Source organism: Falco peregrinus, chromosome 10 (assembly GCF_023634155.1).
Source record: "Falco peregrinus isolate bFalPer1 chromosome 10, bFalPer1.pri, whole genome shotgun sequence".
Taxonomy (NCBI): domain Eukaryota; kingdom Metazoa; phylum Chordata; class Aves; order Falconiformes; family Falconidae; genus Falco; species Falco peregrinus.
In genome coordinates this window covers 16,563,304-16,587,658 of record NC_073730.1, presented here as the reverse complement: position 1 = coordinate 16,587,658, position 24,355 = coordinate 16,563,304, and the positions used below count along the sequence as shown (strand labels likewise).

Sequence of the window (24,355 nt, the reverse complement as noted above, 5' to 3'; positions counted from 1 at the left end):
TAGCAAGCCCAAGCTCACGTTCTTCCTTCGACAAGTAAGCTAGTCCAACTGCAGGGCTTCATGAGGTGACTGTAGATGTAAAGACATTACACTCCAACACAGATAAGCAGTCCAAAGAACAGATATTACTGCTTGTCACACAAGTTAGTCACTCAGTTGTGAACTGAGCAGAATGCCTCAGATTAAATGCAGATCAGCTTTCTTAAAAGCACTTTAACTAGGTTTTAAAAAAAATTCATTTGCATAATAAAAATTATGTAAAGTTCATCTTTGAAGGAGAGACAATCTCATAAACCAGAAGAGGAGGATGGGGTGGGTCTAGAAGCTGCCTTCCATTCTCAGTCAAGAACTGGACACGTACAACAAATTCCCTGTAAGTTGTATTGCTGTTAGAACACAAGAGAGGACACACCAGGTGACACAATGGCATTAGCCCCTCCTCCTCCCAGCTACTTTTTCCTCTACTGAACGTTACTACCCTCATGACTACATCCGCGGAGTTAAAAAAGAAAAAAGAAAAAAAAGGAGTACCTCAACTGCCTCAGCGCAAAGTCCAGCACAACTAGCAGAAGCTGGAACAGAATCTAGTATGAGCTAAACTATCAAACTTCACAACAGCACAAGGGATAATCTTCAGAGGTAGCAAAGCCCTGCAGTTATCCACTACATTTACCACCTATGTGGAGCTTAAGCTCTCCTTCACAGCCAGACTCTCCTGAACTACTGAAACATACTTGTCAAATATAATCAAGTTTTTCAAGAGGTCAGATTACTTAAGTCCTGCCTCACAAATACAAATAAGTACAGATTCTGGCAGTTCAGCATTAAGAAATCACACAGCTCAATTTTATTTCTTAGTGAGACTGCCAGTTTGCAATCACTGTGCACATCAAGAGCAACTGATCCAACTGAAAGTTGCATCTTGAACTGTAGATGGTGCAGATAAATACACACTCATTGAAAGGCTGCCAAGAAAACGGTTGCTTAATACACAGAAGAAAAGCCTGGATGAGAAGAAAGGACTGATGAGGAATTTACTTTTCATGAAATTAAGAAATGCATCTGCCACCATTAGTGTAACAGCAGGAAGACAGCTGAACACTGTTCTATCTCTAAACATAATGGGTTATACAGTGGAAAGCAAGAACCGGGTTAAAATGGAAAAAACAGAGAAAACAGAACACAGATATCTTTAAGATTTGAAAAAGCTAACAAATTATAGGTTTGATCTCAGCTGGTAAAGTGGTTACATGAAAGTCTCATTCCTGAGATACTCTTTAAATTGGATACTGAAAACCACATGGCTCCAGTGTCATTTCTTAGGATCAGAGGCAGCTATAAACACTCCTGTAAAACCAGGAGAGAACACCACCTTTTAGAGCTCCACAAAAACAGAGCTCATAAAAACACAGCACAAGAACAAAAGTTCTTAAACCTTGGGGCCTTGAAATTGCAATGTTGTGCCACAAATTTTTACCCAACCCACCTTTAACAGCCTCTAAGGTAAAACTGCAATAACCCAATTTTAGTCTCATTACAGTAAGAGGACAAAAAAAAAAAAAAAAGTTATCCATTCACCTGTTCTGTTCCTCAAGTTTAGCGAGTAATTCTAAGTCGTCTGGACTCAGCTGTGTTGGTGAGGATGGTGACAATGCAGGTGTAGACAGAGTGGTAGAGGAGGATGTAGTGTGTAATGAGGCCGATGGACTTGCCACCTGACTGGCCATTTGACTGACGGTGTGCGAAACAGTGTTCTTCACCCATGAGAGAGTAGAGCTCAGCTTTCCTGCAACCTTGTCTGTCGCCACCTGTGATGACAAAAAGCAGAGGATGCAATAGTTGTCTTTTTTTAACACCTTATTTTCAGTTAACCTGCTGTACTGAACAAAGGGGAAAAAAGATACAATATGCATGAAGTGACATGGAGATTTTTTCTCCAGAACACATGAGACTGCCAGAAGCAGTACAAGCATCAACAGCATTATAATATTATAGAACAAGTAACATGTATGCATGCTGCAAATCCACAAAGAAAGACTTTGAGGAATTCCTGACGTATACTCACAAAGCTCATTTCTGCAGTACAGGAATACCACAGGATGACCTCAGACTTCCCATTACAAAAATAAATAGAAATTATTGAGATGTTTTATATAATAATGGCACAGAAACTGTAGAAAATAGATACAGTCAACTACTTCACCAACGGACTCCGGAGCAGTACGAGTATACCAGGGTAAACACTCCGGACCTCCCACTGCTCACCTTTATTAATCCCTACAGTGGCAGGATAGAGGAGCAGGGGCACCACGTTTCTACTCTACACCAAAGCAAAAGGTCCTCTGGCATCTGTCCACGTGCAGAAAACAGTCACAAAGAACTTATGTCTAGGAATCTCTAACAGCTCATTAAGGTCTCATGCTGCCAGCTCTTTTCCTTCCTCACTTTCTTTTCAGGTCACCACTACACCAAGTGTCCTCGAACCCTGATCCCACTGCCAGCACCTGGCCAAGCCTGGGGTTCGAGGGGTCCCGGAAGAAAAGTGAGAGGTGTAACAAGAGCAGAAGGGAGCTCTGAGCAGGCAGGCAGTGAAACTGCAGGTTCAGGAATGAGGAGGCTGACTGCAGCTGATCATAATCTGCTACTTCTTTTGACCAGTCATGCAGCCCCACGAATTCATTGATCAGTAGGCGAAGAACGAACAGCAGCCCCTGGAGGTATTTTCTAATGAACCCCTCACTAAAGCTTCCTTCAGCCACTGAAAATCTAAGAGGCTTTGACCTACAGTGATTCAGAGAATTCTGTTCTTCCACCACCCAACTCACAGAAAATCTAGCTGCACCTTCCAGGAAGCACCAGCTGCCTAGCCAAAGGTTAAAACTTTTCAAAACCAGCATCGAAGAGCAACTTTCTTTGAAGGGGTGCTGTTGGCAACTATTTATTTTGACTTTTGCTGACTTCCTCAAAACACTGCATTGCTCAATGGTTGTCAGAAACAATTCTGCAGTACAACCTATACAGTAACTGCTAAGATACTGAAGACATTGAGCTACAGGAAAACTCTTCCAAGATCCTCTAGTAGAATCAAATTAAATCGGTTTCAACTGGAAAAGGTAACCCCATCTCAGCACACCCTGCATTTATCTGAAGCACAGTACAGAGACTGAGTGACTGGCTGCTAAAGCAGATTTTATTTAGATACACTACTACAATGAACTTTTGTGTGAATCAAATCCATCAGTATTCTATTTTCACGCCGTATCGAAAGGAAGGCCTTCAGAAAACAAGAGGAACACTACAGGCCAAACCCCACTCCTCTACACCAGCAACATGACACTCAAGACCTCTCCTAGAGTACTCTGAAGAAGTTTCCAATTTCCATATGCTTAACATTCATTCTGGAAACAGTAACAGATTTTGCAATCTTTGGATCCAGGGATACAAAGCACAGGTGGGAAAAGTAAGGTCCTAACATCAGAAAGGCTCCAGTTGGTTCTTACGTCACTGTTGGACAGGAAAACTCAGGTATAGCAATGTGGAGTTTTTTTAAAAAAACACAACAAAAACCCCCAAACCAACACACAGTCTTTTAAAGATAATCTGAAAAATCACTTCCAATGCTAGCACTGGACACCATTCCTTATACAAGAAAGGAATAAAAATTGCTAGAGGTTTCAAAATCTCAAATCTAACACATGCATTAATATTTCACTCAGTCAATATCCTTTATTGTCTATTGCTATGGAAGGATAAATTACTGCTGTTTCACTTTGAATAAAACAGTGTTATAATAAAGGTAACTCATACATCTCCCTTCAGACTGATCATCTTCTCAAAGGCTTAGAACTGCTTAAAATATAACAAGCGATACAGCTATTCCAAAAATAAATGCTGGCAGAAACAAGGCCAATCTTAACAATACAGCAAAAATGACTGTCCTACACAGCAGGTTTTAAGAGACGCCCATTCTAAGAATCTGATATATAAATATTAGAAAAGCAATAACTTTGAGTAATAGCCTGTGTGACAGAAACAGGGAGAGAAAGTATACACTTTTTACCTCTTTACAAAGTAAAACAACTAGAAACACTTAAAGTAAAGAAGTAAATCCAAGCTGAGTCTGGCTTACGCGTTATGGGGCTCATACTCCACATGAAGATAGACAAAGCAGGAGGTGGGGTGGACAATGGAAGTCAAGAATCTTACTAGTATTTGTTTAATAACACATCATTAGGCATTAAAAAATTCATGCAGAGGTTTGTGGAAGCCAATTATGTGAAGATTACTAAGAAAAAGCATGGTCAAGAAAGGTACTAAGAAAAACCATGCAAGACAGCAGTTAAAGCTGATGCAACGACGTGTCTAACAATACTACTGTTTCTAAAAGCAGCTCAGAGTTTCATTAGAAGGTATTCAGAGAATTAGTACCCAAAAAATATTCCTAGTCAATTGTCTGAAAGCATTAGCACATACAGCAAGCAAAATGCACACCTGCAGAAAGCAAATGTTTGAAGATCAAAAGGCTCACAGTGAAGTTTGTATCAAAAACACATGAAGAATTTGTTTGATGGAAAAACAGCTATGGCAGTCTTCCAGGGCCAAGCTAAACAGGAAAAAAATAATCTTATCTAATAGCAAACGAATCCAGCCTACACACCCTTTGCCAGGCTTTTCTAGAGTTTCCTAAAAAATCTCAAGCCAGCTCTCTTAAACTGTCACCATCAGTGAAGACTCCTGGACCTAGACATGAAGGCATTTCGCCACCAGCTCATTATCAGTTTCCCAAAGTAGAATAGAGTAACAGCATCTTCATATTTCATCATTTCACCTAGGTTAATTTCAAAATTTATGTTCAGTGACAGATTTCATAGAGTTATTCTTTGACAAATGACTTAAGGCCTTCCAGAAAACAGGTCACTGGAATCTGAAAATGAGAAAACCTTTCTAGAAGCAACACATCAATACTCCTAACAACTACACGCACAGCACTCCTACTTGCCCTTCCAACTCTTTACCCTTCTCTTAATAAACAACCAAAATCCCCACTGCGCATCATAAGTTTTTCAACTCCACGTACACTGTTCCAGCTAACAGGGTAGTTGTACTCAGCTGTCACTAAACCACAGACCACTGCTACTTCCCACTCTCCGCTGACAACCCCCGCAACAAGAAATCTGTGTCCCACTGCTAAGACAACAGACATAATCCAGAAGTGAATCCCCCCTACTGACTCCCACTGCTATGACAGCACACACATGTAGTACAGAAATGAACCCTACTGACTCCCAAGAGATACGTATCTCTCTCCCTCTTCCTCTTAGGAAGCAGCTAATGGCTTCACTCCAGCCCTTTCAGAGAAACTGTGGCTCCCCCAGTTAAAAATCACAGAGCTATCAAGTTGTTGAAATTAGTCCTTCTGCCTTTAGTTATATCAGTGAGAATAAATTCAGTATGAGCAATGGCAGATGCTTTCACTGGGTATCACCAACTCCAGGAAACAGGAAAACCTGTATGAGCGTTTGGTTTAACACCTCCCCGCTTTAGAGACGCGATTTTGCTTTACACAGCATTCTGGAAAGACTCGAGAAAGCCAGTATCATTAAACCTTTAAACTTTTCTTTGTATTTTTGGACAGAACGTCCTCGAGGCTTTCCTACACAAATGTTTCTTTTAAAAACTGGTTATTATTTAACCAGTGTTATTTCTGCAGCCCTGCAGCAGTGTCTCCCTTTTGGCTACAACAACGATGCTCCACGCTTTAGTTAGGAAGCATCCTTCCCTTTGCTACTCTTCATTACTGCAGAAGAGATCACAGTCATGTACTCAGCTGTTTGTAGCACTGACAAGGACAGCCAGATACACCACAGTGCCTGTCCCAAAAATCTTAGCTAGGTCACAGCAACAAATCTAACTACACGAGAGAGGACTTTTGCCTTTGCCATCGTCCTCTCGCTAAGCACATACACATACACTACTTCCATTCTGTTCTGCCTTGCCTTACCTTACCGCTGAAGTGCTCCCACTTGTAAAACTGCTCTACCTGGCACCTTTCTGTGCTACACTGCGTACCGCAGGCGGCAGCTACGCAGACAGCTTGAGCCCAGGCTCTGCTGACTCCCAGTACATCCCAGATGTACACAAGCTCTCCATCCCTTCAGCTAACCAGCCCAGGCTGGAATCCCCAGCTAACAGTATTTCTTTGCTCAGCTCAGCTCACCTCAGCCATTTTTTTTAAATACTCAAAGAGAATCGATTGCCTTAACTCCAGCATTCTTCAGATGCTGAAATTCAAGCTACATTTGAAGAGTATAAAACTGCCTGCGAAGCATGCCAAATCAAGAGCATCATCAGGATTATCAAGCCATTATTAATTATTATTAATGTATGATCAAAACCAGAATCAATCAATTTTAAAAATGTGCTTGTTCCCCTGAGGGGTCTCACTCAAGAACCTGTCAGTTGTTCAGACACTGAACACGAATGCTGCTCCTGGTCTACTCCCAGGGCCACCAACACTTACCGCTGAGGATGGCCAGGTCTGGAGGCAAGCAGGTACAGGGGTATGCTGCCTTTTCCCTTTGCAGGAGGACACAGAGGACCGAGCAAGCATCATCCAGCTCCTAACCAGGTACATTCATTGGGGCTCCAAGCCATATGAACACCTACACCGCTCTCAGTTTGCCCACAGACCAAGAGCACAAGAAGCATTCATTTGCATCTGCCTGCCTAAGACCATGTAGACTCCTCCTAAATAAATGTGTGATAATGAGTTTGAAAATATTTATCTTTAATAAATATTAAAGAGGGGGACAAGATGTAACTATTACAGACTTTCTGCTCTGCTGCAGTTGCCCGTGAGCAAAAGAGAACTACCGGCAATTCTCACCCAGCTGGTCAGCCATCAGGCAAGGCACAGACTTGTTTGCTATGTACTTTAAGCTACTGCAAAGATGATAGATTTTATATTGATATTAAACAGACACATATAATGTGCAGTTTATATATGCCAATCAAAATGCATGAAATTCAGTATCTCAACTTTATGCTTAGTATCTTAAATTAGCTGCTGATTACAGCACTTTGTTACCAAGAAGTACAATAGTGTATTTAGATTTTTGAGTTACTCAAAGGAATGCTGCAGTGGAGCAGCATACGAAATACTTTAAGTAAGGCTAGCTGAAGGTAGACTGAAGCAGCCCACCTTACATACAATTATATAAATCCCTTTCCCTGAGAATCCCAACGTAGTGTGCAGCACCTTACAGTAAGCCCAAAAAGCACTACCACGTCTTTTTGCCTTCGCCAGACAGACAGTGTTTGTTTTTCTTTAAAAAGTACATTTAGATTTCTTTTAAAAGATATTTCACTGTACATGTTGAATTAGCTTAATACCTATATTCTACATTTCCCTGAGGAAAATCTGTAATAAGGTTAAGTTACCTGGATTAGCCAAAATACTGTCTCAACTATTCTTACCATATGACAAAGTAAAAGTAACTGCAAGCCTTACACAAGCACTACTGCGTATGCTATATACTCTCTACTACTTCTTCTCCTCCTGAAAAGAAAAAAAAATGGGAACTTCCAGAACACAGGAAGTAACTCTCATACTATTCTACGTATAAAAAGAAGTCTCACATAATTGGAGCTGAAATTGTGTATGTGGTTTTCAAGCCAGTTATATAGCATTCCAGCGACCCAGTCTCCTGCTTGCTTCAAAAAAGCTACTAGCATTTTAACATCTGAAGAATAAATGAAACTGACTCAGTCAATGACAAATGCGGGAGAGGTAGCTGGTGAACCAGCCTGTTATCATGCTTCCTGACAAACTAAAAATCCTAATTTAGGGCTCAATCATGGTTTCACTATAAGCATCATTTATATCTTTTAAACTACAAATTCATATAACTGATTTCTGCTGAAGTCCGAGGAAAAAGTCCAGATTTACTCCTATATTGTTGTTTTTTCTTGTAGTATCACCTTAAAATAATCAGGAGTATGATCATGGCTAGCATCCAACAGCTTCCATTTCGCTTGATATTCACTAGCTCTCCAAGTCTTTCTGAATACAAAGAATAAAGCAGTATAACATTTTACATTGTGTTAATCTTCAGCTATCAGCAAGCTTTCTGTAGTATCATGTAGTAAATACACACTGTTTAGAAGTCATCTTCAGACTCTTAACATGTTGGGGTTTTGATGGTCCCAAAACGTCCGAAACAAGAAACCTGAAGCTGCAAGTTCACTTACAGAACATCACAACCTAATAGATAAGATGCTTTAAGAAGGTACTTCATTAGAAACATTGCAGTGATCCAATAAAGGTTAAAACCATTGCTCAAAGTCACATGAATAACCTTTCAATCACTGACCAAATTGTATTGATTTCTATTTATTTCCAAGAACAATTCCAGGTTTTCATTTACCTCTGAAGCCCAGCATGGTTTACAGCCTGGCAGCCAATGTCCTGGTACACCAGCTGAGAAGACAAACCACAGTGCTTTTGCAGACACTATCTTCCACCCATTTAAAGATCACGTTTTATCAAAAAAATTTCAAATCTAACATAGGAATGTCACAAACTTCTGGAACTCATAGAGACCTTCCTCCCAGGGCACATGAATTAGATATAGTACTTTTGTACAAAAGATGGCCAAGTGCTCCTCAGAGTCGCAAGAGAAAATACTGGACAGCAAAAAACTTCAACAGGGATCTTCCTTTGTTCTCTTAGACCTCGGTTTGGAAAACATCTTTATATTTGAGGTTCAGCATGCCAAGTGACACACACATATACTTGATGGACCACCCCTTGGCTAACAAAACAGAGGGAAGAATCAAATTAATCAGCTAAAATAAAAAACAACTCCTGCAGTCAGTTTGTTTATGCACTAGATGGGAATATTTCTTTTTTTTTTTTTTCTTTTCTTTTTAATAAAATGCAACTTAATAATTTCTTTGCAGTTCAAGTATCATCAGGCATTTACAAAAAAAGTAACATACACTGATGGATACATATGTTTATCATTAAAACCCCTTTCTAAAAATTTTACTTTCCTACTCATTCCCTGAAGCCTAGCTTCCTTAGTGCTGCTTTTAGCCAACTTCCTCCTGGAAAGGAGCCAGGACTAGCATCTAAACTACATTTTGGCAAAAATAAACACACAAAAGGATATAAATGCAGCTACATTTACTAAAGTCTTAGGTCCATATTTTGGATGTGAGAAACAACTAAGTCATATTTTTAAGTGTTCACTGAGACTTAATTAAAATCACCCTTTTTAACGCAACTCTTCATTTTAAAAAGTATACAAAATTTGCAAGGACTTAAATCGGTAAGTTTAAAAGAATCCAATACCTGGCAACATGAAAACACACTGTTCCAGGCAACATATTTTTTTTTTTAATGTACTGGCAGCCCAAGTGTTTTCTAGGTGTAATTCTCCTTATTTACAGAGATAAACTCATGCCACAATCTACAGGCTAGAACCAAAATGCTCATCTCCCATTTACCAAGCTGTACCCTTTCCAATGGAACATATGAAATAAAACTTGATGGAGAAACTGAAGAACATAGGCATGGCCTTACAAAATATAGTAACACTTGAAACTTCTTTAATTACTTAGTAGAATTTTACACAAATAAGGTGACAGAGGTTGGTGAGACCCCACCTTCAGGGTATTACTCTCCTTTAAATGATCAACTAAAAGGTCAACTTTCTATCAGTTACACTCAAACTCAGAAGAGTAAACCAGTTTCTAAAATTACTGACTGGTATACCAGCTTTACTTGTGAGCCAAAAATTTATTGCAACCTGCAGCTGCTGACAGAACAAGAAACAAAAGAGTTTTAAAAGTGAGAAGTGTAACCAATGTAGTAATTTCCACATAGGAAAGTTGTATTAACTATTCAGTAAGCAATGCAGATTCAAACACAGGTGCACACATCAATAGTCAATTCTTTTAACACAACCCGTGCCAACATCTGTGATAACATTTAAATTTGCCCACCAATTTACTTAGTATATCCACAACTTGCCTTCACAAGCACTTACAGTGTAACCTGAAGCAAATATCTTTTTATAGCTACAGAAGGGTCTTCCTCCACACTACTGATGTCTGTAACAGTGCTCCTGCAGCCTTTTCTGAGCACACCACTCAAAGAAAACTAATTTTCCTCAGTTATTAAATAAAGAAAAGGGAGATGGCTTTTCAGAGAAATGGTATGTCTACTCATCATCAAATTAAGTCAGCTGTTTTCTGATTAGTTGACCACTGACTTTTACAGTTTCCTTTGGAAAAAAGAGCCTATTTACTTCTTTCAAAAAGGCCTACTAGTGGAAAAATGCAAGGAAGATCAATGAAACACGGATAATTTTTAGTGCCAGTTTTGTGACACCAAAAAGATTATGCAAAAATCCCAAACCCATTCTATCATGGTCTGTAATTGTCTTATTATCGACTTTCAATTTGCCTTTGTCATTTTTTCTTTAGAAAGACTGATCACGATTCTTCTTCCAAAGGGCTAAGAAATACTTGCTAAAGCTTCAGCCAAACCAATAAAATTCCACCAATGCATTCTGGGGTGGGGGGGAAATTAAATTACTTAATGAATATTGGGGTTTAGCTCTGCTGTTTCAGAGAGCATGGAAGTTGGAATTTCTTTTTACTATGCCTGAAAGTAGTTTGGTTTTTGAACTATGTATAATCAAGAAGAATACCTGAAAAATTAGAGATGTAAAACTAACTTCTATACAAAGTCACTCTATATAGCAATGTGGACAGTACACATTCAAAATGGTAGGTACTAGTTTTTGACACCCATTTTAAGCAACATTCAATAGTTCTACCCTTCTATAACAAAAATAACAGTAAACTCTTCTAACATCCTCTTAGTTAGATGTGCATGGTAAACTTCGGCAACAACAATCCACTACTGAAAAACTTGCCCCATCTGCCAAGCTGATGAAACCAAAGAAAAATACATAGTTAATACAGTATAAGATACTGGTGAGTCTGAATTCTGTATCATCACAATATAATTATACTTTTTAACCATTTTTTTAAAAAGGATCAAGAACACATTATGATGTCATCAAGCAGGTATTTAATGCTATGCTAAGAATCACTGAGACTTAGTCATGACAATAGGGCACAAGAAAACTCAGGAGTTTGAGACTTTCAATAGCTTACAAAACAATACAGATCAGACAAGATGACAGATTTTGATAAAAAAACCCATCCGAGAAAGTAAAGCCCAACCCTAGTACAGTACTTCATGCCCAAATATACAATAACTGGCTCGCTGGGACTCGGAAGGATCACTTGTACAGACAATTAGCAAACGAAGCTGACAGCTACACAGCCCTAAACAACATGAAGACCAAAGCACGATCTCTGTCACCATGACCCAAAGGAGATCCTGCTCTTCATTGCCTGAATCCTACAGCAGGCACAACCCTTCCCAGGCTCTCCCCGAAACGCCACTTCACAGCTAACTGAATAGTTTCCAGAGTTCACAGGAAGATAAACAACATTAAGAGTAATTAAGGAAAAGCTATGATTCACTAAATCACTTCTGCTGCTACCTTGTGAGACTACAGTTTCTGCACACACGCACACAACAAAAGCGCATCACAACTGCACAAAACATGAGCAAAGCAATACAGGAGCTCCGGCACTCTTGCTAACCCACCACCCATTTATCCCCATCACCACTTGCTGGTGAAGAAAAGGACACACTGCAACTACAGACACTTGAGCAAATGACTACCACAAAAGCAAGGCAGTATTCCCAATTTAAAGGAATCAAAATCTTACCGACAGATGATGTCAGCTGTTACAAACACGTACAACACAAAGCTTTAATTCATCACACTATCTACAAACTTAAGTGACATATATTCAAGAGTTTCAGAGGAGATAACTCAAAATTATTTACTCCTATAATATGTATTATTTGTGCTTTAAAAAAAAAACACCACCAGTAACTATTTTAATTGGGTCTTAGGGAAAAAAGTGAAATAATAGTACGCAATCAAGGGAAGTATAGGTTGTTCAGGAAAACAGCATTCAAAGTCAGGCTTTCTTCCTCTTCTCAGACCAGCAGAAAAGATTTTTCTTTTAAACCATGCACTTGACACTTCAAGTGACACCTAAAATATTAAATTCTACTATGTCTCTTCCTTAAGCATTAATTTTTTTTTTTCCTCCAAGTTAAGAGAAAACCCAGGAAGAGTAAGAAAACGTAAGCATGATACTAAGTATGCATACCCCAACTTAGCTGTTTTCCCCCTTCTAAATCATGGTATTAGAACCTTCAATTAGCAAGGTAAACAATTTTGTTTTCCAAAATCCACTGACAGGACTTCCCTTATAATTTTTATTACTTCTCCATTTATTATTAACCTTACCCAGAAAGCAAACTGACAGTAAGTGTGCACACACATCACTTCCCCCCAACCCTTTCTCTTCTGGGAAATTTGTAAAGGCTTTCCTCCCACCCCTTCCTTTCCATGAACTCCATTTCTACCATTCCACTCTCCAACCATCTCCTGCTTACTTGTTCAAAAGCAATCAAACAAGTCCACAGGAGACGATATATGGAGAGCAATTAAAATAAAACCAAAACCAACCCCAACCAAAACAATAAAAAAAGAATAAAAATCCAAGCCACCAAGCTGCAGCTCAGGAAGTCCCTAAGCCTCAGTCTGCAGGAGAGTAGGAAGAGATCTGGGGAGGAAGCAGGGCTGTTTTGTTGGAGCTTCTCCAAACATCTGCTCCCCTCAGAGGTGCTGTCCGGCTGGGCAGACACTCAGTGGCAATCACCACAGCTGCTCTCATCCCCCTTTATCAGATTCAGTCAACACAGATTCATAACACCGCATGCTTTCCTCCTCCTCAGGCCCCTCTTTTTCACCGACGAAGTGAAATTCCTCTCCTTTAATTCCTCTCCTAATCCTTACCTGAAAAGGAATTCATATCTATGCACTTCAAAATAAACCTTGAATCTTTCCAAGTCTAAATATAGAGCTGCGCAATCACGATCAAAGCAGAAATTGCACATCGAAAGAAGGGAAGAGGCGCATTTACACAGAACACTTTTAAAGACTATCCGCCAGGAAAACAACCGAGATCCAGTTACCTCCTCCTTCAGGCACATGAAGTAATGGGAATTAAAAAAATACAGGAAACAAATTTTAAATTTTTTCACAGATACTTTCGGTGATAAGTAAAGTACAACGAATATTGTCAGTTCTCCACAGGAATTTGCCTCCTTCCTGCATTTTTTGTGTGTCATCTTCGGAAAAAAAGAAAAAACTGCCCCAGGCTGATGTGAAGCACCGCTTTGACACGGCCAGTGCTACCTCCAGCTCGGGCTGGACGTTCGGAGTGGCACGGCAGCTCCACGTTAGATACACAGGTGCTCTGACGAGCAACGATGAAAGCCTGCAGGAATTACACGGAACTCCGGAAAAGCGACACTAGGAATTACAGCTGGACCACCGCACCGCTGGCAGCCAGTGCCACCCGCGCTGCCTAACGGCGGCGGGCGCTGCCCAGCGAGCCCCGGGCGGCCCGTGAAGGGCCTCTCGGGAGGGGAAGGCCCCAGCCCCGGCCCCGGCCCGGCGCAACCCCCGCCAGGCGGCGGAAGCAGCCGCCCTCCGCGGAGGGACCCCCTCGAGCCTCCCGCGGACCGCTCCCAGCCGCCGGCACCTCAGGGCGCTGCCAGCACGGAGCTGCCGACACCCCGCCCCGGCGCCGCCGCAGCCCGAGGCACGAAGGGCCGGGGCACGCCGGCCCGGAGCCCCCTGGGCCGGCCGCAGGGCCGCGCAGCGCGGCCTCCCGTCACCCCGCCCGCGGGTGGCTGAGGGGAGCGGGCTTCTCCTGCTCGCCCGCGGCGGGAGGGCCCCGAGCCGCCGGCGGGGGCCGCAGGGCGGGGACAGCCCGGCGGGAGAGGACGGAGCAGCGCGGCCGGGGTCGCCGCGCCCCGCCTAGGCCCGGCCGCCCCCGGCCCCCGGGCGGCGGGAGCGCGGGCCCGGCCGCGCCTCACCTTGGAAGCGCTGCCCGCGGCAGGGAGCTGCGAGCATCGGCGTCCCGCGCAGCCGCCCGCCGCCGGCCCACGGAGCTGCCCCTCCCCCGCCGGCCCGCGCGCTCCGCCGGCCCCGGCAGCCGGGCCACGTCCCTGCCCGCGCCGCGCGCAGGCGCACTCCGCGCGCAGCCGCCGCCACCGCCAGGGGCGGCCCCGGGCCCGCCGGCTGCGGACGCGCTCGGGGCGGGCGGCGGCGGGGCACGGCGGCGGGAAGGCGCCGGCGCTGCCCTCGGCTGCGGCCACGGCTCGCGGAGGGCGCCGGGCTCGGTGCCGTTGCTCACGCGTGGGCCGAGAGCCGGGTCGCGAGCTGCCCCGGTAGCCGCGCGGGTCCCCGCTGCACGCCGTCCCCGCTGCACCGGCGACACACCCCTCCCGGCAGCCAGCCCCCCGCCCGGCCCCAGCTGCGGTCGCCGCTGCCCCGTTACTAGCCGGCTTGTGGGCGCGCACCGAGCGCCGGCCCCGGGCTCGCCTTCGGGAGCGCCTGCGGCCACGTGTGCTCCGGGAGCACCGGGCGGGCTCGGGTCGGACGGGCCCTGCCCGGCAGGAGCGGCTCAGGCCCGGCCCGGTGCCGTCAGCTTACACGGGCAGCGGCGGGCCTGTCTGCCCCTGAGCAGCTCCCGGCCCAGCGGCGAGCCCGGTCCCCTTGTCCTGAAGGACAGCGACTGCTGGACAAAGCCACGCAGAAATTGTCAGCTGTAAGGATCCTAATAGCAGCTTAATTAAAAATAAACAAATGATTCCAACGCTACTGGAACACCTGGTACTCTACACGCTGCTTTATAGCCGGACACGTAGGAACACGCCCTTGGAACAGGAGCGAGCCCCAGGGGCAGGCCTGCAGCACAGCTGCTGCTCCTGCGGGAGGGCTGCGGGGGGACCGGGGAGGCCAGCGCAGCCTCTGCTGGCCTTGCCCGCGGCTCTGCGGCCAGAGGGGGGGACCCTGCTCGCAGCAGGTGCTGCTGAAGTACCGCTTTCATCAGCCCAAGAGACTTCCAAATACCAGCCACTGCTCCAAGCCCCACGTGCTGCCTCGCTCTCCGGACCATACCCATGTAAAGCCACCACATGCAAGATAACACAAGAAATCAACAAGTGGCATCAGAGAAAAAAATTCAAATAAGCTTTTTTTCCTCCTGTCACTGTCATCAGTAAAATATATTTTATTAAAGCACAGAAAATACTACTTTTTACCTCGACACGCCTAGAGCCTGCAGGAACAGCAGCCACCCCTTCAAGCAGCACTGTCACTGGAAGCCAAGGCGCTCTGCCCTGCGTGTGTAGGGACTGGCGGTGCGGCTGCGCAGCTCAGCTGGGGGCATCCCTGTTCCACAGGGTGACAATGAGCAAGAAAGCGTGCAGAAGTGCGGTGGGGGTAACAGGCTGATTTTGGTGATGGTGAGCTATTTTAGGAGCAAAAAAGCCTTCTTACAGAGGAAAACAAGAAATGGTTGGGTTTTTTTGCTTTTTTAACAACAAGACTCATGGAAGTCTTGCTTACGATACCATGACCATGAGATGTTTCTCATGAAAGTGACGGCCCAGCAGCTGCCTGCAGACCCTTCCTGGAGAGCAGGCATTTATACACCAGCAAGTAGCCAAGACAGTGTGCTCCCCTGGAGTTACTTTATGTAAAAATTGAAAAGCATGCAGAATTCTGAGCTATGTAAAATTCAGACTCTAGATAGCTAAAAAATTTCTGAAACTTGCAGGTATCTACCTACCTGGTAGGAACTGCCCTGGTACTTACCTAATGTTGGAAACATTTATTTCTTTAATTCTCTGGTGATTATTTATATCAAATTAATAACTTTTTGAACTACCAGTCTATGCATAACAATTAGTGTAGGTTGTTGTGGTTTTTTAGTAAAGTGACTAAGGATAATCAGAGAAACGCATCACGCGCAAAGATGCTGGCTTTGTGCACTTTACTCTGACAAAGTCAAGAAAAACCGATGCCAGCTGGCCTGTTTGTCCCAGTACAGGTATGCATGCATATGCAAATACACGTTCTTGCTTTAATTAATCAAATATCAATTATCCCAAGTATCTGTAATTTCTTTTAGGAGCACCATTTGTGGCTTTTGGTTGGTTTAATGTTTTGATCATTTACTGTTTGATCAACCGTGAGAATTTTTCCCTGGAAAAAGAAGGGAATCCAAATCCCGTACTATTTCCACAATGGGCGATGTGTAAGATGGAAGCTGTTGGTTTCTCTGGGGCAAGAATCCCTTGGCTGTGACACATCCCTCGCTAACGACTGCTAGCCAAGGAAGCCCTGGGAGCCCTGACACTTTCCGCGCAGCCATTAGACGACAGCCACGCTGTTTTCTCGCTGGAGCGGCGCTTCTGCCCGGTTCCCCGCGGGCAGGCGGGGGGGAACCCGTCCCTCTGCGGCCACCGGCCCCGGGGCGGGAGCCGGGCCGGCAGCCGCACTGCAAGCGCTCCCCCGGGCCAGCAGGGGGCAGCACGGCGGGCTCCGGGGACAGGCCGGCCGGCGGCGCCCCGCCTCGCCGGCCAGGCTAGGAGCTGCGGCTGCGCAGCGGGCGCGGCCTTTTCCCCCCTGCTGCGGAGCGCAGTCGTTGTGCGGAGCGGGCCCCGGCCTAGGCCTAGACCGGACAGTACCTGGCACGATGGTCAGTACCGGCACCCGTGCGGCGGGGGGGGCTCTGCCCGCCGCCCTGCGCCCGCCGCGGGGCCCCGCTCGCCCGGATGGAGCCCGATTGGCTCGGGGGCCCGGGGCCGGCTGCGGCGGCTCCGGCGTGGCAATGGCTGCCGTGGGCGCCCAGCCTGTGCCGCGGGGCCCGGCCCGGCGCCGCACCGCAGCCCAGGGCCCGGGCGGCGGGGCCGGGGGTGACAGGGCCTCCCGTGCCGCGGCGGCCGGCGCCTGGCCCGGCGGGTGGTCGGTGCGGGTGCCCGGCGGGCCGCCCGCCCTCCCGCCGCGGGGTTGCGCGGCGGCAGGTGCCGGGGCCGCTGTGCCGCGGCGGGTCGGCGGGTCCGGTGGCCGGGCCGGGGCTGGCGGCGGGAGCGCCCGGGAGGCGGCGGGGGTGCCGCGGTACCGCAGCCCCCGTGCGGGCAGCCGCCCCCCTAACGCGCACAGCCGCGGGCTGTCTCCTTAGCCTGTGCCCGTGGGCAGGGCAGGGTCCCCGGGGTGTTAAGTGGTGGGGTCTTTTTCCATTGCATCTTCCTGATGCTTTTTTATCCAGACGTATAAGCAAACCTGGTATCTTATTGCTGGCTTCACCGCGGTTTTATTTGTAGCCTATTTAGTTAGAATGGCCCTCGTTTACATGGTTATATGTGAATAACGCCTAGTTATATTTCTTGTTCAAGGGGTTTGTGAAAGTTGTCAAGAATAAGGCGTACTTCAAGAGATACCAAGTGAAATTCAGGAGAAGGAGAGGTATTGTTAAATCCCCTGTAACATAAGATGAAATGCCATTGATGGATCATCCTGCTCTTTTCTCACACATTTTCCACACTATTAACTGTTGTTTTTCAGAGGGAAAAACTGATTACTATGCCCGGAAGCGTTTGGTAATTCAAGATAAAAACAAGTACAATACCCCTAAATATAGGATGATTGTGCGTGTTACCAACAGAGATATCATTTGCCAGGTAAAGTCTATGGTGCTTGCTACTTGCTTGCCAGCCTTCCCAGAGTGGAATAAACAGAAAGGGGGGGGGGGGGGGGGGGGGCGGCGGCGGCTGATGTGTTTTAGGCTTGATCTGAGCAGTTTTTATATTGTGGAATAATCTTGCATGTTGACACAATCAGCAATAGACTGTATTCGTGATACAAAATGTTTTACTACTGTCAACATTTTTCACCAACGTTATCTGTAATATAAGATGGTACTGTTTTAATGATGCTAAGTAGAAGATTATGGGGAAAGAGAAGATTTTTTTTTTTTTATCCCCCTGCTGTATTTAAAGTGCTTTGAAAAGAGAGACTTCTAGCTTGACTGAAGACAACAGACTTGACTTTGTGACCTGTCAACCTGCATTGACTGTTGCACTGAATCTAAAGGTGTCTTCTCTGTTTGAGAGTTGTTTTTTCTATGATATTATGTGGATCGTGTGAAGCAGCTAGGCCTTTTGGCTTTCCTGTGAGATGAAAGGAGACTGATAAATAGGAATAGTAGGCATTTTTTCATGCTTGTTAAGTATGCAGTTGTGTGTTGCATCATAAGCAGTTCCTCACTGTGGTTCACTTGTTTCTTTTTCAGAATGTTTTGATTAATTTTGAAGTTAAAACTTTGACATGTTTGTTCTATCATGAATACATCTTGTTAAGCTCAGAAAAGAAGCTGCTAGAAAAGTTTGTCGTTTCTTCATAGAAGAAACTGCTGAGAAGAGTAGAGAGTGCTGTTTTTACAGTCAGTTCAGACTTTGACAAGATTATTTTATCTTTGAAATTCAAAATGATAATCAGTGGTGGCAGGTGCTTACATCTGACTGATAGTGCCTTTCCAGTATGTAGGAATCCTGCAAAAAGGGGACAACTTTTGGATGTAGAAAGGAGGTGTGAGAGTCAAAAGGAGAAGGTTCTGTATCTGAAAGGAACAGTAGAAATATACCTGATAATACTGCTGTCTCACAGGAGACCCCTGAGATGATGAAAATCTCAGACCCAGTAATAAAATCGTTCCATAAGGTTAGTAACAATGTAATCACAAACTCTGTATCAGATGCTTTTTGCATTTTTCTGAAGTGTGTGATATGACACCAAGATGCACGATGTGGGACAGAATCCATCCGTACCCTTAATGATTCTTTGAAAGGTTGCATTTGTAGGCAGTTTTCTGGCCTCTTGATGTATGTGGAGAGGTAAATAAAAGTTGTTGACATAGCTTTCTCTGGCCTAATACAGATTTGAATTCTTTACATATGCCTTTAAAAGAAAAATGCAACCCCTTGAACCTGCAAGCAAATGTTGGCAGTTTGGACCTTTCTATACAGTATTTCTGTCAGCTTAAGTAGATGTCTAAGAAACAGTAAGTTGAACTCAGAATTATTGTGAGAACACTAACAGTTGTTTTGTTTTCAGATTGCCTATGCTAGAATCGAAGGCGACATGATTGTCTGTGCTGCTTATGCCCACGAGCTGCCAAAATACGGTGTGAAGGTTGGCCTGACCAATTATGCAGCAGCATACTGTACAGGTCTGCTATTGGCACGCAGGGTGAGTATCTGTCACATTGTCTGGAAGTCACTGCTCAGGTTTTTTTACAGAGGGGAAAGCTCACTTTCGTAGGTGGTGTGTTGGTATAGATACCTGAAGCTGTGGGCTTCTCTAAATAATGACTTTTGCTCTTTACTGTATAGATTTGTGACTGTCAGATCACAAGAGAGAAGTATGACAGCACAGTTTTCAACTCCAGCAGCCCACTTCTAAGTCTCAGTACTTAAGTTTGATGGAGGGAGGGAGTCAGGATAAAAATGTAAGAAATGTACCTTTAAGAGTTTGAAAACATGTAAACAGCATCCATCCGTTTCCATATGAGCACATGAGTAAGTCTGAAGTTCACTGGTGTACCTGTTGGAACAAAAGGTTGAAACTTAACAGGCATGCTTACAGTGGTGGTTGTTAAAAGCTTTGTTATTAGTATGGGGTGCCTAATTTTTGTAAACAAATTTGTTAAAAGCATGAAGATTCTACTGCAGATCTGTGTCTTAAGGTGGTGATTCTTCATTTTGTCAGTAAATGGAAAGAGTTCAGAAGTGGTTGGTGTTTCTTTTTCCTTCCCCACAGCTTCTGAATAAATTTGGCCTTGATAAAATCTATGAAGGCCAAGTTGAAGTGACTGGTGATGAATACAATGTGGAAAGTGTGGATGGAAAGCCTGGTGCTTTCACATGCTACCTGGATGCAGGTCTTGCCAGAACTACCACTGGAAACAAAGTCTTCGGTGCTCTGAAGGGTGCAGTGGATGGTGGTTTGTCCATCCCTCACAGGTAATCTAGTCTGTTTGGATGTTTGGAAGAATTCCTTCAGAAATAACTGAGGTGCTTCTGTATGTGACAGTCAACTTAGGCTGTCACTTTACGTTGAAATAATTTTGTTACGACCTGATAAAGATCATATAGCCTAGGTTCTGGGGTGGAATGTTTATGGTTGGTTCGTTGGTTGTTTTCAGTCTGCAAATGCAGTTCTGATAGTGCTGTGGGAATCTTGCAACTATCAAAGCTGTTAAACTTTCAGAAACTAAAGAACCATCTTGTTGCTTTTAGTTAAAATCGTTGAGTGATAGAGTACATTTAAGTAAATATCCTTTGGTATTCTGTTTCAAGCCTTTAGCTAATATTGTGTATGTATTAATTTCACTGTGAAGAACTGTACATATCAGCTACAAACCCACTGACATTAGCTACTGTTGTCAGTACAATAGTAGGTCTGAGCAGTTCACCTGCACTTATAATTTCCGCATGCAAGTTTTGACAGTTCCTGTCACAGGCTGTGAATGTCTGAATCAAGATCTTTGGCAGTGTTATTTAACACTGATATTAGTTGACTGCTTCTTTCCACTAGCAGCGGTGGGGGGAAAAAATCTTGATCTCTGTTGTGTATTTTCCTACCCTCTGCCATGTTGTGTATTAATTCTTGACAAATTGTCCAGTTTCCTGACTTGGCTGCTACATGATGATACTCCCAATGACTGAACACTCTGTAGTTGGTCCATGGTGTGTGTATGATGTACTGCACTGTTTCAAGACGGGACTGATGGCAGCCGAGATGAATCTAAAATTTCTATTTCTTAATTTTCTTTATCTCTTAATTTTTAATAAGAGAACCTATCCCGCAGTTACCTGTAGGAGAATCTGTTACATCACTCATTTCTGTATGGAACCTAGCCTCTGAATTAGAGCGTTTGGCAATTTGTCTGTAACTTCTGTTTCACAGTACCAAACGCTTCCCTGGTTATGACTCGGAAAGCAAAGAATTCAATGCAGAGGTTCACCGCAAGCATATCATGGGCCAAAATGTCGCAGATTATATGCGTTACCTGATGGAGGAGGATGAAGATGCTTACAAAAAACAGTTCTCCCAGTACATAAAGAACAATGTAACACCTGATGGGGTAAGATTTATCTGGCTGGCTCTTGTACATTAATAGAGATGATGATAAGTCTTGAGGAGGAACTTCTAGTAATGATAAGCTTGATACATAAAACAGCATGATTCATGTTGTATGTTATCCAAAGAAAATATTTTTTCCTTCATTAATGGCTGTGTAGTATATCGCAGATCTTTTGAAAGTGGAATCTCTTTTCTTGCTGTGAAACTTAACGTCCTGCCTGTAAGTCTAAGCTTACAGGACTGCACTCTTAAGCTGGACCTTTTTTTTTCCCCCTTGATATAGAAATTATACACCTACCCACTCATTCCTAGTTCTGCACCAGAGCCTGTCATTTCTGCAGCTGCGAGGATGTACTACATGTCAAACCTCGTTTACAATTTCTGCATATGTAGAGGTACCTCTAGGTCCCAGGTGAATGTAGAATAGCCCAATAGAGTATTTTGTATAAAACACTAGTAGATACGTAAGGTTACCACAGTGCTCCTTTCGTATGTTAAACTCCTTTGAGATGACTTGTCTTTGCTGCCTGCAATATTCTTGCCTGGTTTCCCCAGTTAGTGGTGCTGAAGCTTGAAACAAACATTCTCACATCCCCCTTTTTAGGCTATGGAAAACTTAACCTTGTTCTTTATCTCTTTATTGCCATGGGGGTTTGTGTGTTTTTGTGAACTTAACTAATTGCCAGGTTTTTGTAACTTAGTCTTTACTAAAAAATAAGTAATGTTATACTGTAAATGCCAACTTCATCTATTTTACTAAACGAATGATACTTATAGGTTATATTGCAATGAAGCGAGTCCAGGGCTTATAGCTAGACACTTGCTCTTCATACAGCTAGAAAATCTTTCACAGCATTAACCAACCACCAGCAAAAGTATTCTTAGAAATGGTGCTATTATGGAGCCTTAGTTGTCTTTGTGACAGAGCAGCATTATTGCATCCTTTGGGGCAATGCAGGGACTGTTGTGGTTCTTGCAAAACTTGCAAAAGTAGCTACAGATTGACAACATTACTTTTTCCCTCTTACGAAGCAGCTTTGTAGTGTGTACTACGGTAGGGTCTGAAAAGTGGTAAGATTTACATGTCTGATGACAGAGTTTGCGTGGAATAATTTTTGTTTAATAAGTAAACATACTCTAGGTAGAAGTAGAATAACTTTCTAGACTGCCTCCTTAATTTAAATGTAAGGAAGCTGCAGCACTGAAAGTTGGTTTCAGAGGTTAGTAGTGTTGCAACTGCAATATGCCAACCTGTATGTGAGACTTGCAAGTAGTCTGTAGTTACTCTATGGCCTTAGTTCCCTAACTAAAATAAGGATAAAATTACTTTTTCTCTTTTGTGTGTAAGTTGTGGGTTTGGCTGTTTAAATAGTATTATAGTAGGAATTTCAGTATGCTGCGGTGGTCGTGTTATGTATGAAGAAAGTATTCTAAAGGCAATCATACAGAATTACAGGCTCTGTTATGATGAAACCTGTGTCTGGAGCATGCACTGGTGACGGTATCTTGGATTTTTATGTATAATCCTACTGCTACAGATTATGGAGGATTTTTTTATTTATTTTTTTTTTAAGATGGAAGAAATGTATAAAAAAGCCCATGCTGCTATACGGGATAATCCAGTCCATGAAAAGAAACCCAAGAGAGAGGTCAAGAAAAAGAGGTAAGATTGTTGTCATCTTTAAGGTAAATGCAACTTCTCTGCTGAAGATACTTTAGTTAGAGTAAAATAAGTAATGTAATTGACATCACAGTTGCCTCAAAACTTGTGTTATAGATCAGATGAAGATTCAGGCACTTCTGTGTAATTTTGAGGGGAGTTAACTTCAGCAGTTGGGGCTCTCAACTATATTCAAAAAAATGTGTTTATAGTAGAGCATGCTTGTGGCCTGAATAGCTTGAACTCTTTAAAGTTGTATCTTAGGTCTTGGTGTTTTCAGTGGTAAAGCTGCTTCTTTTCTGATGAGGAGAGGCTGACTAATTTGTCAATACGTAACTACTTTGATTTTCCAGGGGTCTGGGAGAAAAGCAATCAAGGCACAGCTATTGCACTGGGCTTGATACCATCGGTACTCTAGTCACAACAGTACTGAGCTTGTGTCTTGAGGAATTAAGCTGCTGCAGTCTAGCCCTGCCTTTTTCTGGTGCACTAACTACAGCCTTAAATCATTGTGAGGGAAAAAAGCGTGTTACAGAAGTGGAGATATGTTCTATCACAGCACTTTTAACACTGGTTTTGCTTATTTCAGCTCTGGATATATTAAATACTGTCCTTACATTGCAGATGGAACTGTCCCAAGATGTCCCTCGCCCAGAAGAAAGATCGTGTTGCTCAGAAGAAGGCTAGCTTTCTCAGGGCCCAGGAGCGTGCAGCTGATAGTTAAGACAACTTCCACAGTTTTCTATGAAGCTTTGGAAAAAGTGGCAATAAATTTATTGAGTAAGCAACTGTCTAAGACTGGCTTATTAATATCTTACAAATACGCAGAATATTTTTTTACAAGCAGATGTCCTTTAACCTTAAGGGGTTTCCCCTCACACTTTCAAAGTACTGTATGAACAGAGCTCCTTCAAAAAGAGGGGTGACAGACTAAAACCATAAGATTAATCAAATTGATTTCCCCTTCTTACAGTAATTTTTGACTAGTATTAATAGACAGATGTAAGAACTTGCTGCTTCAAAGTACAGAAAGATTAAGTTTGTAAACCTGTCCTGTACTCTTTCTTTCAGCATGTTTACGGTTTTGGAAGAAGCTGTATTTTATCTTTTATTTTAAGAAAAAAGCAGTAATCTTCACAGTAGGTTTTAAAGCCTCTGTCCAGAGGCAGACTTAAGCTTTTGGGAACACAAAGGGCAACACTTTCCCTACTGTGACTTAACTGTACCTGATACTTCAATTAGACAGACATGTATTCCTGTATTTAAGCTTCTTCCAGTAACTGAAGTTAAGCACTTCCAGAGCTGCAGGCTGTGGCTGCTATTGAAATAGGAACTATTTCACACTGTCTCATCAGTGAATAAAGTGAATTCACTGTAATGGAACATATATATGCTTTATTACAGAAGCCATAACTTACCCCATCCCTTATTTTCTCTTACATCTCAATTTCATCGGCATTTGTTATTTATTTCCCCTTAGACTGAGTTGCTGGCACAGTTAAAACATGAGTCAAGTAGGCTACAGGGA

General features: G+C 43.6%; 2 protein-coding genes and 1 non-coding gene across 7 annotated transcripts in view; 2 read left to right on the top strand and 1 right to left on the bottom strand.

Moving 5' to 3' along the window:
* Window positions 1-14,206, bottom strand: part of EVI5 (ecotropic viral integration site 5) — an 82,912-nt gene extending 68,706 nt beyond the window's left edge. For 4 of the 5 annotated variants that reach the window (XM_027786557.2, XM_027786560.2, XM_027786558.2 and 1 more), the window contains exon 1: window positions 1,579-1,808. In XM_027786557.2, the coding sequence (XP_027642358.1) occupies window positions 1,579-1,727 (149 nt within the window). In that variant the 5' untranslated portion in view covers window positions 1,728-1,808. Of the gene's footprint in view, window positions 1-1,578; window positions 1,809-14,050 lie in introns of those variants that run through there. The other variant, XM_055814867.1, reaches the window with a different exon arrangement.
* Window positions 14,207-16,567: 2,361 nt separating this feature from the next.
* RPL5 (ribosomal protein L5) lies at window positions 16,568-23,615 on the top strand. The gene is made up of 8 exons (XM_055814874.1): window positions 16,568-16,722; window positions 17,420-17,489; window positions 17,589-17,704; window positions 19,137-19,271; window positions 19,842-20,044; window positions 20,991-21,168; window positions 22,742-22,830; window positions 23,452-23,615. Exons 1-8 carry the CDS (start codon window positions 16,720-16,722, stop codon window positions 23,549-23,551), a joined length of 894 nt encoding a protein of 297 aa, XP_055670849.1. The 5' UTR covers window positions 16,568-16,719; the 3' UTR covers window positions 23,552-23,615.
* LOC114012138 (small nucleolar RNA SNORD21) lies at window positions 20,722-20,818 on the top strand. Its single transcript, XR_003554426.1, has one exon. It is a non-coding gene; the product is annotated as a small nucleolar RNA SNORD21 (small nucleolar RNA).
* Window positions 23,616-24,355: the final 740 nt, after the last annotated feature.